We start from the raw sequence: 13,289 nt of genomic DNA, 5'->3' as shown, positions 1-13,289 counted from the left end.
GACATTAGATTGGACAGGGGAAGATTTCTTTGAGGAATGGTCCGCAGGGCAAACTAGTATGGTGTATGTTGACACTAAATAAACAATCTCATTCAGGTAGGCCATAGCATGGCAGGTCAGCGACATGGGAAATTTTACACTAGTGACGTGAAAGGTAAACTTGAGGTTAAAACATTCTCTTGGTACAACTTAGAAATGTTTTTGTTTTGCTTTATTATTTTTGTCAGTGACTAATATTTATATGTAACACTCCAGTGCATCAGTGTTACTGTGTTTCATTTCACATTCCTACCTCTGATCCTTCCAAATTGCTGCAGATATCACAATCTCCTGGGGTAACACTCCCCTGGGGAATCAGCTTCAGCTTGCTCCAGGTATTTGTTTTACCAGTTGTCCGTCTGGCTAGGTGCTTGGCTGAATTATTTGGACTTTGAGATTTATGTTTGCCTGACCATCTGGGAGTGTTTTGATAGGTCACCAAATCAGTTCAAAGTTCAGTGAAAAACTCTTCTTGAGGCAGTCTGCCAGGTCAGGATATAACAATAGGAGGCTTCAGACTGCACAGGAAATGGAAACTGCAGGGTCCAATCTTCAAGAGTCCTTTTTTTTCATTCAAGATGTCAGACTGGACAAAAGTTGGTATATTTCTGATGTCCTGTCCTTGAGAGCCAATATATATAATATACAAAGTAAGTGGTGTCTTTGAGGTGGGGAGGAGCCTCAAAATATGAGCTTTTAAGATTAAATTAAGCCTTAAGAGCTTCATTAAGTTTGCCAGTGGCAGAGTTTCACCAATATGCCAATCTCTGTTTATATTACTATAATATTATACAAGATATTATTAGCCCTAAGGCTCATGTAGTCAGCTGTCCAATCTTGGGCAACCTTGAGTTCTCCAGTACCTGAAGGTTTCATCAATGCTTATGGTTGAGTTGGTGATGGAGAAGGTCCCATATTTCTCTGCATGTGAAGTGTGTGCATTTTGGCCTACACTTCAGTCCCTGGCTGTTCAGTGTGTGAGAGAGATGATCTCACTGGTTTGAGTGACTTCTTTGTTTTGTTGGTTGCAGTGGCTGAGAATGGACTCTGGACCTCCAGCCTGGGTGGGCAGTGTGTTCCTCTTCATTCGCTCAGACGAGACGAATCTATCAGCCCTGTACCAGGAACCCCAGATACGGCTGAAGATTTATAAAGCTCTGAAGCTGACTCTTGCTGGTAAGTTCCAACTTTCAGTTGTCACTTATGATTGTGTTCTCCATTCCTGTTCTTGTTATTGTAAATAAGCTGGACTGTAAGATGCTATTTCTGTTGTCCACAAAGAGGCTTTCAATAGTGGGCGCAGAATATCATATCTCTGAGAAAACTATTTGGTTCATGAGATATATGAAACAAACTATAAATAAGCCAGTCCAGATTTAACCTCCTCTTTCTGAGGGACTTCACTGGACAAATTAAACCATGAAAATATTAGGTTTATCAGATTTTCAACCTCTCAATCTCTCTGTTTTAATCCGGTTTCTAGATTTCTAAAAACTGTACTGTTAGAGAGAGTTTGTTGGGGCTAACTCTCACTGTCCATTGTCCCATTTCAATGTGACATTGTATTAGACATGTGGTGTCCTGAATATAGTAACCAGCATCTGGTGAGAGGAAGACGAGGTGGATATTAGGTTAGCTTTCCCCGAATTGCTCTGATCACATAAACTGTCTCCATGTATCTTGAATTATCTGAAGTGCTATGACCAGTCCCCAGGCGAGGGTCCCCCAATTTGTTATGAACCCGGATGAGGTACCCAAATTGTTAAGCTCCCGGGTGAGGAGGGATTAACTGGCTCCCCTTTATTCAACCCCCTTGGTTGGTCGCAAGAAGGTTAATTTAAAAAGGATCCCTCCCCTCCTGGATAACTTTTCCCAGTCCAGGTGTATTTATGTTTTAAAGGAGCCAATTTAACCAGGCTTTCTTGGGTTAAAAAAAGAGTGAGTTTATTAGCTTTTGAAAAAATAATAAAAACGCGCACAGAGACACACACACACGCGCACGCACACACACACACACACACACACACACACACACACACATTGAGTCCAAATATAAAAGACATATCAATCAGTCCTTTGGCTTGTCTGTGAGGAGCAGATGGTGAAATGTTGCAGCCATTAAGTTGGGGTGATTGCGGTAGCGCTGCCTTTGATAGTTGAGAAGTTGGCTTGGAGATCCTTGATTCTGCAGGTTAGCTGAAAGAAGTTGTTCTGTTTCCTTTTCAACTGTGGCTTTCTGACTTGTCTTACTTCCAGCAATCAGAGAGAAGAGGACCTTTTTACCTGCATGCACAGGGATACCCAATTGATGTTCTTCAGCTGTGACCTTCACCGCGCACATACACCAGAACAGAACACCAGACTAGCACACAGAGCTAGGGCTGCAGTTGCCTTTTTTAAACCCCTTCCCTTGTATATTCCGGGAAAAGCAAAAAAAAAACATGTCTTTCACCCAAATCAGTTTACTTTTCAATTCAGTTCATGTTCATAGTCTGGGATATAACTCAACAGGAGGTGGTTTTGGCTGAAATGGTAATCAATTTCCCTGAACATGTTGGTAGCATTATGCCAAAATGAACTGCAGGGAAAATATCCAGGAGTGAGATCAGGAAAAGTAACATTTGTAGTTGTATTTGTATATTTGCTTAAATATATAGTGCTTCACCATGTATATTTCCCATTCCAATCAAAAGACATGTAATCTCCTGAGTCAAGTGGAAAATCAAGTAAAACCCAGATAAATTAGGGAAAATATGCCAAGGCCACATCTGGACACAGTTTAAAAAAAGGAATTGCATTTATAGAGCATGTTTCATGACCAAAGGACTTCCCAAAGCACTTTATAGCTGATGAAGTACACCTGACTGTAGTCACTGTTGTAATGTAGGAAACAAAGCAACCAGGACAAAATTGTATGCTTTATCTTACCGACAGTTGTCCAGTAGATAACACCCATATACCCTGTTCACTCTCACTATCGCTTCATGGCATTGTAGAGAAAACTCTTATGCAGTACTTTAGCAAAAAAGCTTTTAGAAGTCTACTTAGATAATCTACTAACTTGGTTGCTTCATTTAGAAGAATAAATGTCTCTTGGTCTTATAGAAAGAGGGAGAAGGACTTAGAGACAGAGACCAGTGGACAGATTCAGAAATGATGATGCGATATTATGTGAGAGTTAGTTAGAGAAAGGAAGAGACCAACAGAGGAAAATGAATGAAGATAGAGAGAAAATAAAATTATTTGCAGAGGTAACAAGTATGGTAGATGTTAGAGGTGTAGTAGATGTAGTTTACATGGTCTTTAGAAAACCTTTTGTAAGGGTGCCACATGGGAGATTACATGACATTAAGGGTAGGAATTTGGGGATGAATAAAAATTCTATGGAAGGACAAAATCATATTAGGAGTTGAGGGTAGTTTTTCATAAAAAATCGGAGGTATAGATAATTCTTTAGAAGGTCAAAGGAAGCCACAATGGGATATAAGATGTGGGATTGGGCTTAAAAAATGGCAGATGGAACTGAATATTAGTAAATGTGAGACGGATAATTACTTTTTAAAGTGTGACAGTAATTATTTACTCTGAAAGGAAATAGCTAGACATTATAGACAAAACCTTTGGATTGATAAGGCAGTGAAATAAGCTAATAGAATTCTAAATGTTATTACAAAGTATTGAATATAAAAACCAAGAAATACTAATGAGCCTGTATAAAATGACCTTGAGGTAGGCACTCCACGTTATAAGAAGGATCTTTATTCTTTAGAGAGAGGACAGTACAAAGTCACTGGAATGTAACCTGGCCTAAGGAAATGCAAATGTGAAAAAAGACTTGATAAGTTTTTTTTCATGAGACCTGTAGGTTACTGAGCAACATAATAGAAGTGTGTTAAATTATGAAGTAATGTGACTGGGTAGATACAAGCAGTGGATGAGAGGTATAGGTCTATCTTTGTTACCTCCTAGATGTGACTATTCCAAGGCATCCTGACCAGCCTCTCTTCTACTCTCTGTAGACTTGCTGCTATCTAAAACTCCTAACTTGCTTACCTCCTACCTTGCACCCAAATCCCATTCACCCACCACCTCTCTACTCACTGACCTACATCTAAGTTAAGCAATACCTTGTTTTATTTTTGTTAAATCCTCGTCCTCATTTTCAAACCCCTCCATGGCCTCGCCCCTCCCTGTTTCCTCCTTCAGCCCACAACCCTCCAAGATAACTGTGCTTATCTCATTCTGACCTCTTGAGCATCCCCAATTCTAATCACTCCACTGTTAGTGGCTATGTCTTCAGATTCCAAGCCCTAAACTCTGGAATTCTCTCCCTACACCTCTCCACCTCTGTGCCTCTCTTTCTCTCTTTTAAGAGCCTCCTCAAAAGCTGCTTCTTTGACAAAGTCACCTTTTTCTCCTTATTTGGCTCTTGTTTCCCACAGAGTTGAGGCTGTGGAATACACTTGCAGTTTGTGTTTGAAATGTCAACGTTCAAGATTAGACTGGATAGGTAAATGAAGGAATATGGGACTAAGGTGAATAAATTAAATTTAAAACCATTTGGTTTTGAAGTGTGAAATGACCTGGTTGGGCCAAATTTTCATATTGTAACTTGTATGTATTCGAGTATTGCTGAAAAATAGAGTCGTGCTGTCGAACCTTTTTGTCTTGCATTCATCAGGACAGATTTGCAAGAATACCTACTGTATAGGGAGCAACAATTTGTACTGCATGATAAGAGAGTGCTGATTGGTAGGCAAATAGACTCTGATAGAGGTGTTAACATGGACAATGCATCAGGGAGCAGTTAAGTGCCATGCTTTTGTTTAAATTCAAACCAGGCAGTTTGACCCTGGTCAAGGCATTGCCCTGGGGAATGAACCAGTGAATGGCTTTCCCCCAAGCTTTTGCTTAGTTGAAGAAGGTGCAATTTGTATAGATGCCCCCTCTGTCTACAAAGAACAGGGTGCTGTGTGTGAATATATGTAGCTTCTAGCATCGCATCAATGAGCCTCACTGCGAGCCTGACTGATAATCTTAATTTGGTTTCAGAGTAATTCTTAACACAATTAGGATTGATTAGCAATTGTTATCCAATCACAGAATCGCATTTAATGTTGGGCACTATGTTTTGAGTTTCGCAAGCAAAGGTTGGTGGGTGCGGTCAGTATTTGTCTGTTGCAAACAGCCAAAGGGACGTGCTGTTTGATAAGATCTGTCAGTCGTTGGGATGTATGGGCTACATACCTGGCATCACATCGGCACTGAAATTCATGTACCACATGACTCATTTGTGTGATGAGCAGAATGTCTTTTTGGCTTGATGGCAGCATCCTATTAGTGAAGAAAGCCACTCATGTTGCTACTGCATAGTATGAAGGAACAGAACTTAATACTGTATATTTTTATAAAAATATATCCTCATTAATATTTCTTAATTTTAAACTGGACCTCTTGGCTGAACAAAGACATTTAAGATAGCTGACACTCTGTAACTTATTGTCTGTGAGTCACCAGAACAAAATAAGCCAATTTGCAGTTTTGGAAATGTCACACCTTGTTATTTCTGAGAAGTTACTAACAGATCACCTGGGGACTGAACAGCCCAAGTTCAAAGGGAGATACACAAAAGCCATTTGTATTGGATAAACCAGGCCTGCCAATGGACTCAGCAAATTCACAAAGACAATGACTTCCTAAACTCAATCCTCAACAAATAGCCATAGTCTTTCAACCCATAATGGCTGAGATGTTATCAGCTTGGAACACAGTCAATTTCCAGACACTGGATAAACATCCTTTGAAGATAATGTGGAGAGGTAAGATCACATGACTAAGTCTCTGGCTTGTTGAACATGTTAATATTGTCTTCCTGAGCTGCAAGCCCAGTCTGCTGTTTTAACATCTGACTAGTAGGCCACACAGAAGGTGCATTACCTGGCCACCTGGTCCCATCTATCCTGCCTCTGCTGAAAGCTCTGTACCATCGCCTACAAACTGATCTCTGTGTTTATTTCATCTTGTGAAGTCACCACCACCACCACCAGAAAAGTGAATTTTACACCACCAGCTTTCAGTCTGCAGACCTTCACGAAGGAATTCTTCATGGGACTTTGATTCTGGAGTCTGGACCCCATGTGAACCAATATTTATTTTCTCTGTGATCTTTGAACTGTAAAACCTTCTTTTCTCTATCCCTCTCTTCACTGTATGTGTGCAGAGGGGGAAGTTGTGGACCCTGCTTTTCATGGTTTTTGAATGTGTGCAATAAACTAACCTTTTGAGTTTATCCTGCCTGGAGTTTGCTATGGGGTTATTAGTTGGAACTGGGTAGCATCAAAACTGAGGGGTTGGAAATATCCCACCGCCTATTAAAAAGGCAACAAATCAAAACTCCTGTTTATGGACAAGTGGTGAGAGGGAAAATTATTGTTGTTTGAACGGACCCCTTTCTGCCTGTCATAATAGTAATGGTGGGAAATGGCTAGCTTCGCCTGTTGTTCAAACTTTTGAGACACCCTATCCTTGCTAGGTAACCTGAGGTAGACTCAGAACTTTTCAAGATCATAAGTGGAGGCCTTGGGCCCGTTCATGGGCAGAATTTTCTGGATGATGTGTGGACGGCGGGCCCCGCACATGAGCGCTTAAAATGGTGTGCGATGACTTTGGGCGAGTGTCCCGGTGTGACCGCGTGCCATCGCGATATTTAGCTGGGCGCAGACACGATGAAGTGCGACACGCGCCCGCCATTAATTAAAGGGCTTGTTAAGGCCCTTAACTCGGCAATCGACGCCAATTTTGAGGCGCCTGTGCGATCTCTGGCTCGGCGCTCGGGCAAGTGGGTAAGTGACTTTTTAACAAAACTCATCCACGGGCGGGATATGTGGACTTAGTGGGGTTGTCCATGTTTTATGTGAAATGTTTATTGCAGCAAGTGTTTTAAACTTGCCTATGTGATTGGTAGCAGTTCAGAATGAATTCCAGCAGCTTTCTCTGTAGTTTGAAGCTTCAGCTCAGCATTCAGCAGTCAGTAATCTTTCTCGGGCCTGCAGCTTTCCGGAGGCCTCCATTTAGCCTGGGTATGGGTTCTGACATCTCCACTGGAGGCAGCTCCTCTGAGGACGAAAGGAGGGCTAGAATAAGGAGGAGGCTAGGAGTGGACAATCAGCCTCCAGGGGAGCCACCTTTGGGAGGAGAGGCGCAGGTCCAAGAGGTTGTCCAAGGTGGAAGGGGCTGCAGAAGACACCACTATCCTGCTGCCAGGGTACACAGGTGGAGAAGCAGCTACCTCAATATGAATGAGGTGCAGTGCCGAAGGAGACTCCGACTGTCAAGGGAGACAGTCAACTATATCTGTCAGGAGAGATCTCAGGGCCAATCATCTAACTGTGTGGGTGGACACCCCATGCCAGCGGCTCTGAAGGTCACATTTGTCCTCAACTTCTATGCATCTGGCTCCTTCCAAGGCTCGGTGGGTGATCTTTGTGGTGTCTCCCAATCAGCTGTCCACACTTGTGTCAAGCAGGTTATAGACGCTCTGTTCAGATGGGCATTGATCTTCATCCACTTCCGCTGCAACCAGGCAAGTCAGGCACAGCGAGCCAGAGGTTTCACAGCCATTGCTGGCTTTCTCTCCATCCAGGGTGCTATAGACTGCACACACGTGGCCATCAAGGCGCCAGTAGGTGAGCCCGGTGCCTTCGTCAACAGGAAGGGATTCCACTCCATAAACATGCAGATAGTGTGTGATCACAGGATGCAGATTCTGCAAGTTTGTGCAAGGTTCCCAGACAACTCGCAGGACGCCTACATCCTCAGACACTCCCAGATGTCAGGGCTCTTCAGTGCTCCGGCTAGACTGGATGGGTGGCTGCTGGGTGACAAGGGCTATCCCCTCAGAAGATGGCTCGTGACGCCTCTCCGCTATCCAAGAACAGAAGCTGAGGAGCGCTACAATAGGAGCCACAGCCCCAATGTTCACAAAAATAAATTCCCTAATCTAGGGGCAACAGAAAAGCACCAGTGAGAAACTCGTGGAGTGCCTAACATGCCTTATGCTTACATTTGCAGGTGCCTCGTCTTGCTGCCGCCCCATTACTCAGAGTGGCTTGTGAGACAGCCTGCTGACTCTGCTGTCCTGTTGGCCTCGATGACCTTGGCGGACGTCCTCTGGCCCGTGGAGCCTGTGCTGACCCCACCTGGGAGGGAGCGGCCAGTGGACACCTCCCCAGTTGTTGCAGCCTCAACGGATGAAACGGTCACCGGCGGAGGAGCTGCTGCCCTCATCCAGAGTGCCCTGAGAGGAGCTCGCAGAGACAAGAGGCAGTTGCTGTGCCAACGTGAGTTCACATTGGACCTTCCTGCTCACCACGGATGGATGGGCACCGAGCTGGGACACTTGGTCCCCAGAACATCTCCCACATTGCCAATGACCACCTGTGGCCATTAGCGCTGTGAGGGCTTGCAGGTCTGAGTGTAACCCAATCAGATGCTGATCAATCTGTTGGAAGCCCCTCTCCATGAGAGTGGCCATGAGAGTGATGCTCTGTCCTGAGGTTCATGCCATCACTGACACTCTGCCTGGACTCCTGCACCACAGACCAAGTGAAGCACACCCTCATGCAACCCTGCCAGATGCTCCCGCGCATGCTGCCCCTTGTCCTGCAGCTGCTGCATGGCAGACGACTCCAGAGGCACATCATCACTGCCGGACTCAGCATGTGCCTGGTCCCCTGCAGTCCTCCATATGCTGGCGCCATCGGCACTCTCTGCCCGTGCCATCTCCTCCAGCGATTGTGAAGTCCCCTCTCCACTGTGCCCCAGGACACTAGCCGACATTACATTCCCCACTGATGTGGTAGTCGCTGCGCTGGTGCCTGGCTCACTGAAATGATCTGATGCTCATGCCAGTTGATGCCCCTCAGGTGTGGAAGGGGGGGCTCTGGACGTCCTCTTGGCGGCCATGCGGTGGTGATGCTGAAATTAGCAACAAGGACAGTGGATCAGTTAGCGTTCAGTCAGTAACACAATTCATCCCTTTTACCCCCAGGCACTCAACCTTCAAGAACCTAAGGAGATGAACATTGATGGGGTGGTAAATAGTCAAGAGGAGGCCCAAACATTACAGGCAGATACAGACAGGCTGGTCAGATGGTCTAAGGAATGCAACATGGAATTTTATGTGGATAAATGTGAGGTTTATGTACTTGGGCAAGACAAATAAGGTACGGGAATACAGGATAAATGGTAGGACCGTTGAAAGTAAGGATGATTACAGGGACCTTGCTGGGCAGACCCGTTAAGGTAGCAGAACAGGAACATAAGGTGTTTAACGAGGTCAAAGCCAGGCTTGCCTTTATTAGCCGAGGAATAGAATGTAGGAAAAGGGAGGTCATGTTGCAAGTGCAGAAAACAATGTCGAGGCCACAGCTATACTTCTGCGTTCAGTTGTGACCTGAGCTTCATGGGAGGGATGGCATTGGAGTAGGGAGAGTGCAGAGGTTCCTGACCTGGATGCATGCTGGCCTGGAGAGTTGGAATTATGAGGAAACATTGCAAACACTTGTGGTATTTGCCGTGGAGCACAGGAGATTGACAGGTCACATTACTGACCTTCATACCGTTATGAGGGGCATAGACCGGGTGGACTGAAAGCAACATTTCCCCTTGGCAGAGGGATGACTAACATGGTGGCATTTATTTAAGGTGAGTGCCATGAGGTTGACAGGTGAGGTGCTGAGGACCTTTTGGACAGAGTAATGTGGGATGTACTGGCTGAAAGGGTGGTGGAGGTACAAACTCTCCTAAGGTGCAATAAGTATTTGGATGTGCAGCAGTGATGCCAAGGCATGTTAGGCCATGGGGATAGTGGTCAGAAATGGTATAAGGTGACTTTGAGAGGTGCTAGAGACGCGCATCCTCAAGGGGCCAAGGGACCTTTGTGTATGACCCACACGTCTGACTGTATCAGTCTGTGAATGAGCAATGTTGCTGCATTGACGACTGCAGCAATCATCAGTGCTTTGGATGGTGAGAAGACTGAGTGGATGGGACTGTAGGCCTCAAATACTTGGCCGCTGCACCCCAGCCTCACTGAGGACCTGCCGACCTGGCCACTTGGCTCCTTTCCAGCTCCATGGCCTGTTCTTTGAAGTAGGTCACTGTATGCAGCATTGCCTAGCCACCACCAGTGTGTAAACGCTCATGGGTGTTGTGCGCAGTTTTCACCTGCAGAACAGAGAACACCATTTATTGGGGCTGCTCGCTCATGTAGTCTGCACATGCATACCGCACCCCAACCACAGTGGCCCACCTGAGGCCTCCAGTGGCTCCTGTCCACACTACTGGTGATCAGTCACCAGAAGATAGTACGGCTGCTCCCAACCCCCTCCCCCAACGGCCACCTTGGACACATTTGGCGTCCATCACTTTCAATATCACACGGGTCTTAGCGCCCATGGTAAGGAGGCGCAACTAGGTGCGGCGCCGAGGCCAGCAGATGGCTCTTGGCCACGACACCTTGAGGCTCCCCTTCCACCATCTCATCACCATCAATAAGACCTGTGTTGGAGTTCTGAGTATGTGTCTAGCTGCCTATCCTGCAGGTTGCCCCCAGACTACTCAAACGCGACAAACACCAACATATGCTGCAGGGAAAACCCATCTTCTTATCAACCACTAAGTCTGATGTAAGCATAGTCACTATCTGTTTGCCCACCCAGCGTGCGCCAAATGCCCAATGCAGTAACGACACTAAGACATGGCGGGGGGGGGCTGCTCAAAGGCTAAGGCTACCTGCTGGGTTAAATGGCCAAGGCCGACAAGGTACTCACTCTTCCAGAGCGCAACAAATCATTGAAGTGCTTGTGGCACTGGGTCCCTGTGCAACGGACAGCATCTAGGGAGCTGACAACCTCCGCCACCTCCTGCTAGGCCCGCTTCGTGACATGGGGGGCCCTCCTCCTCCCATCCTTGGGAAACAGGACCTCTTGCCGTGCTGCCACCTCAAGAAGGGCAACAAGGCAGGCATCAGGGAAGTGAGGGGCACATTGAACCCCTGCTGGCCTACCCTGCTGCCTGCCGCCCTCCTCTGGCCTGCCCTCCTCTTCTGGCCTGCTCTCCTCTGGAGCCGGCTGTGCAGACCCCCTGCACCTGGAACTGGCCATGGTGATCAGCCTAAAGGAGGCTCGCCAGCGGCGATTGGCTCCATGCCCGCTGGCAATTGGGTCAGGCCCACCCGCCCGACAAACAGAAAATTCTGCCCCATGAGTTTGCGTGATATACAGTGAGCAGTAATCTGATCAGGGTAGCCACTATCCCACAGGATGGCTTTGATGTACCCTATTTAAGAATCAAGCTTGAACAGTGAGTAAATAGCTCAGGCCCTATTTACAAGGTTGCCGATGAGGCCAATCTTATAGTGCATGGGTCTGTAGGAATCCCAGCACGTACATTGATGTTGCCATGGGATCCCCTCTAGGCCCAGCTGTCTTTGACATCTTTGTCAGTTCCCACAAGAAACATATCTTTGATGGAATGACACCTAACCTCCTGCCCCTTGCATATTTCCGATACGTAGATGATACGTTTGGTATATTTGAATCCGCAGCTGCATGTAAGAATTTCCTTACACACCTTAATGGGCTCTGTCCTGTGCTCAAATTTACCTTTGAAAGGGAGCAGTCAAATGAGCTCCCTTTTTCAATGTGCTAGTTGAGAAATCTGCCAATGTGTTCCCTACCATGTCTTCCACAAGCCTACCTTCACTGGTCAGTATATGTGTTGGGACTCCTACGGTTTCATGTGCTATAAAATTGGCCTTATTAGCACCTGGTAAATAGGGCCGGAGCTCAAAGTGCAAGTTTGATTCTGAAATAGGGTGCATGAAAGCCATCCTCCAGGATAATGGCTACCCTGATTAGATCATTGCTCACTGAATATCGTGCAAACTCATGAATGGGCCTGAGGCCTCCACTTTCAGTCTTGAAAAGTGCCCAGTCTACCTCGGATTACCCTGGGAGGGGAAGGTGTCTCAAAAATTTGAGCAACAAGTAAAGCTAGCCATTGCATGCTGTTACTATGCAGTAGCAATGCGAGTGGTATTCATCACTAACAGGATGCTGCTATCAAGTCAAAAAGACAATCTGCCTTTCTCACAAATGAAAAATGTGGTATATGAATTTCAGTGCCGGTGTGATGCCAACTATTTATGCCCCAACGACTGGCAGATCGTATCAAAAAGCATGTCCCTTCAGCTGTTCGCAACAAGCAAAGTACTGACTATACCCAACCAGACCATGTTTGTAAAACTCCAAACAGTGTCCAGCATTGGATGTAATTCCGTGATTGGACACTTCTTGCTAAACCAATCCTGATTATGCTAAGAATTACACTGCAATGTGGCTCACTTACACAGGCTAGAAGCTACATATATTCTTACACACTGCCCTGTCCTTTGCAGACAGAAGGAGCATGTCCATGCATTTCGTTGTCTTCAAATAAACAAAAAGTTGGGGGACAGCCATTCCCTGGTTCATTCCCCATGGCAATGCCTTGACCAGTCAGAGTTGACCTGCCTGGTTTGAATTTAAAAATCTTGGTAGTTAACTGTTCCTTGGTGCATTCTCCATGGAAATGCCTCTACCAATCAATGATCTCTTCTCATGCTGTATAAATTGTTATTCCCTTTACAATAGGTATTCTTGCAAATCTGTCCTGATGAGTGCAAGACGAAAGGCTTTGACAGCATGCCTCTCTTTTTCTGCAATACTCAAATTCTATACTACCAGATGACTAATGTATTCCTATGGGCTCAAAATATTTTTAAAATTCCCAAACTTCTCATTTGCAATTCTGTGAGGCAAGTCCAATCTACATTCTGCCTGTGTAAGTGGGAGTGTCTGTAAGGTTGACAATATCTTGCAATGCTTTTGCAGATGCCACCGGCAGTGCAGGAGGTTATGAAATCCTGAAAATTTATGGAAGTGTCTTTGGACTCCAGCTGAAATTTACAGAAGAAGTAAAATGCAGGAAGTTTCTTCACAGTTACAAAAATGACAAACTCAAGCAGGCTTTAGAGTATCATTTTCAAAACCAATCTATACCCAACACGGCTTTCACAACAGAGTTGAAGGCTGGGACGGTGACATTGGATGATATCCTGGATAATCCAGACAGCTGCCTAAGGCACATCAAAGAGAATGAGGTGGGTATAGAAGTTTACAGCACAGAAAGGGGGTCATTTGGCCCAC

At 45.6% G+C, this 13,289-nt stretch overlaps 1 protein-coding gene across 2 annotated transcripts in view; it reads left to right on the top strand.

The window, feature by feature from the left end:
• The window catches only part of LOC121280516 (tumor necrosis factor receptor type 1-associated DEATH domain protein-like), a 39,813-nt gene that overhangs the window by 18,935 nt on the left and 7,589 nt on the right, over nucleotides 1-13,289 (top strand). For both annotated transcript variants that reach the window (XM_041192597.1, XM_041192598.1), the window contains exons 2-3: nucleotides 1,071-1,215; nucleotides 12,975-13,243. In XM_041192597.1, coding sequence (XP_041048531.1) covers nucleotides 1,080-1,215; nucleotides 12,975-13,243 — 405 coding nt within the window. In that variant the 5' untranslated portion in view covers nucleotides 1,071-1,079. The remainder of the gene's footprint in view (nucleotides 1-1,070; nucleotides 1,216-12,974; nucleotides 13,244-13,289) is intronic.

The sequence above is a fragment of the Carcharodon carcharias genome, chromosome 7 (assembly GCF_017639515.1).
Source record: "Carcharodon carcharias isolate sCarCar2 chromosome 7, sCarCar2.pri, whole genome shotgun sequence".
Lineage (NCBI taxonomy): Eukaryota > Metazoa > Chordata > Chondrichthyes > Lamniformes > Lamnidae > Carcharodon > Carcharodon carcharias.
Note: the sequence above shows the minus strand (reverse complement) of the source record. Positions and strands in the feature narration are given on the sequence as shown.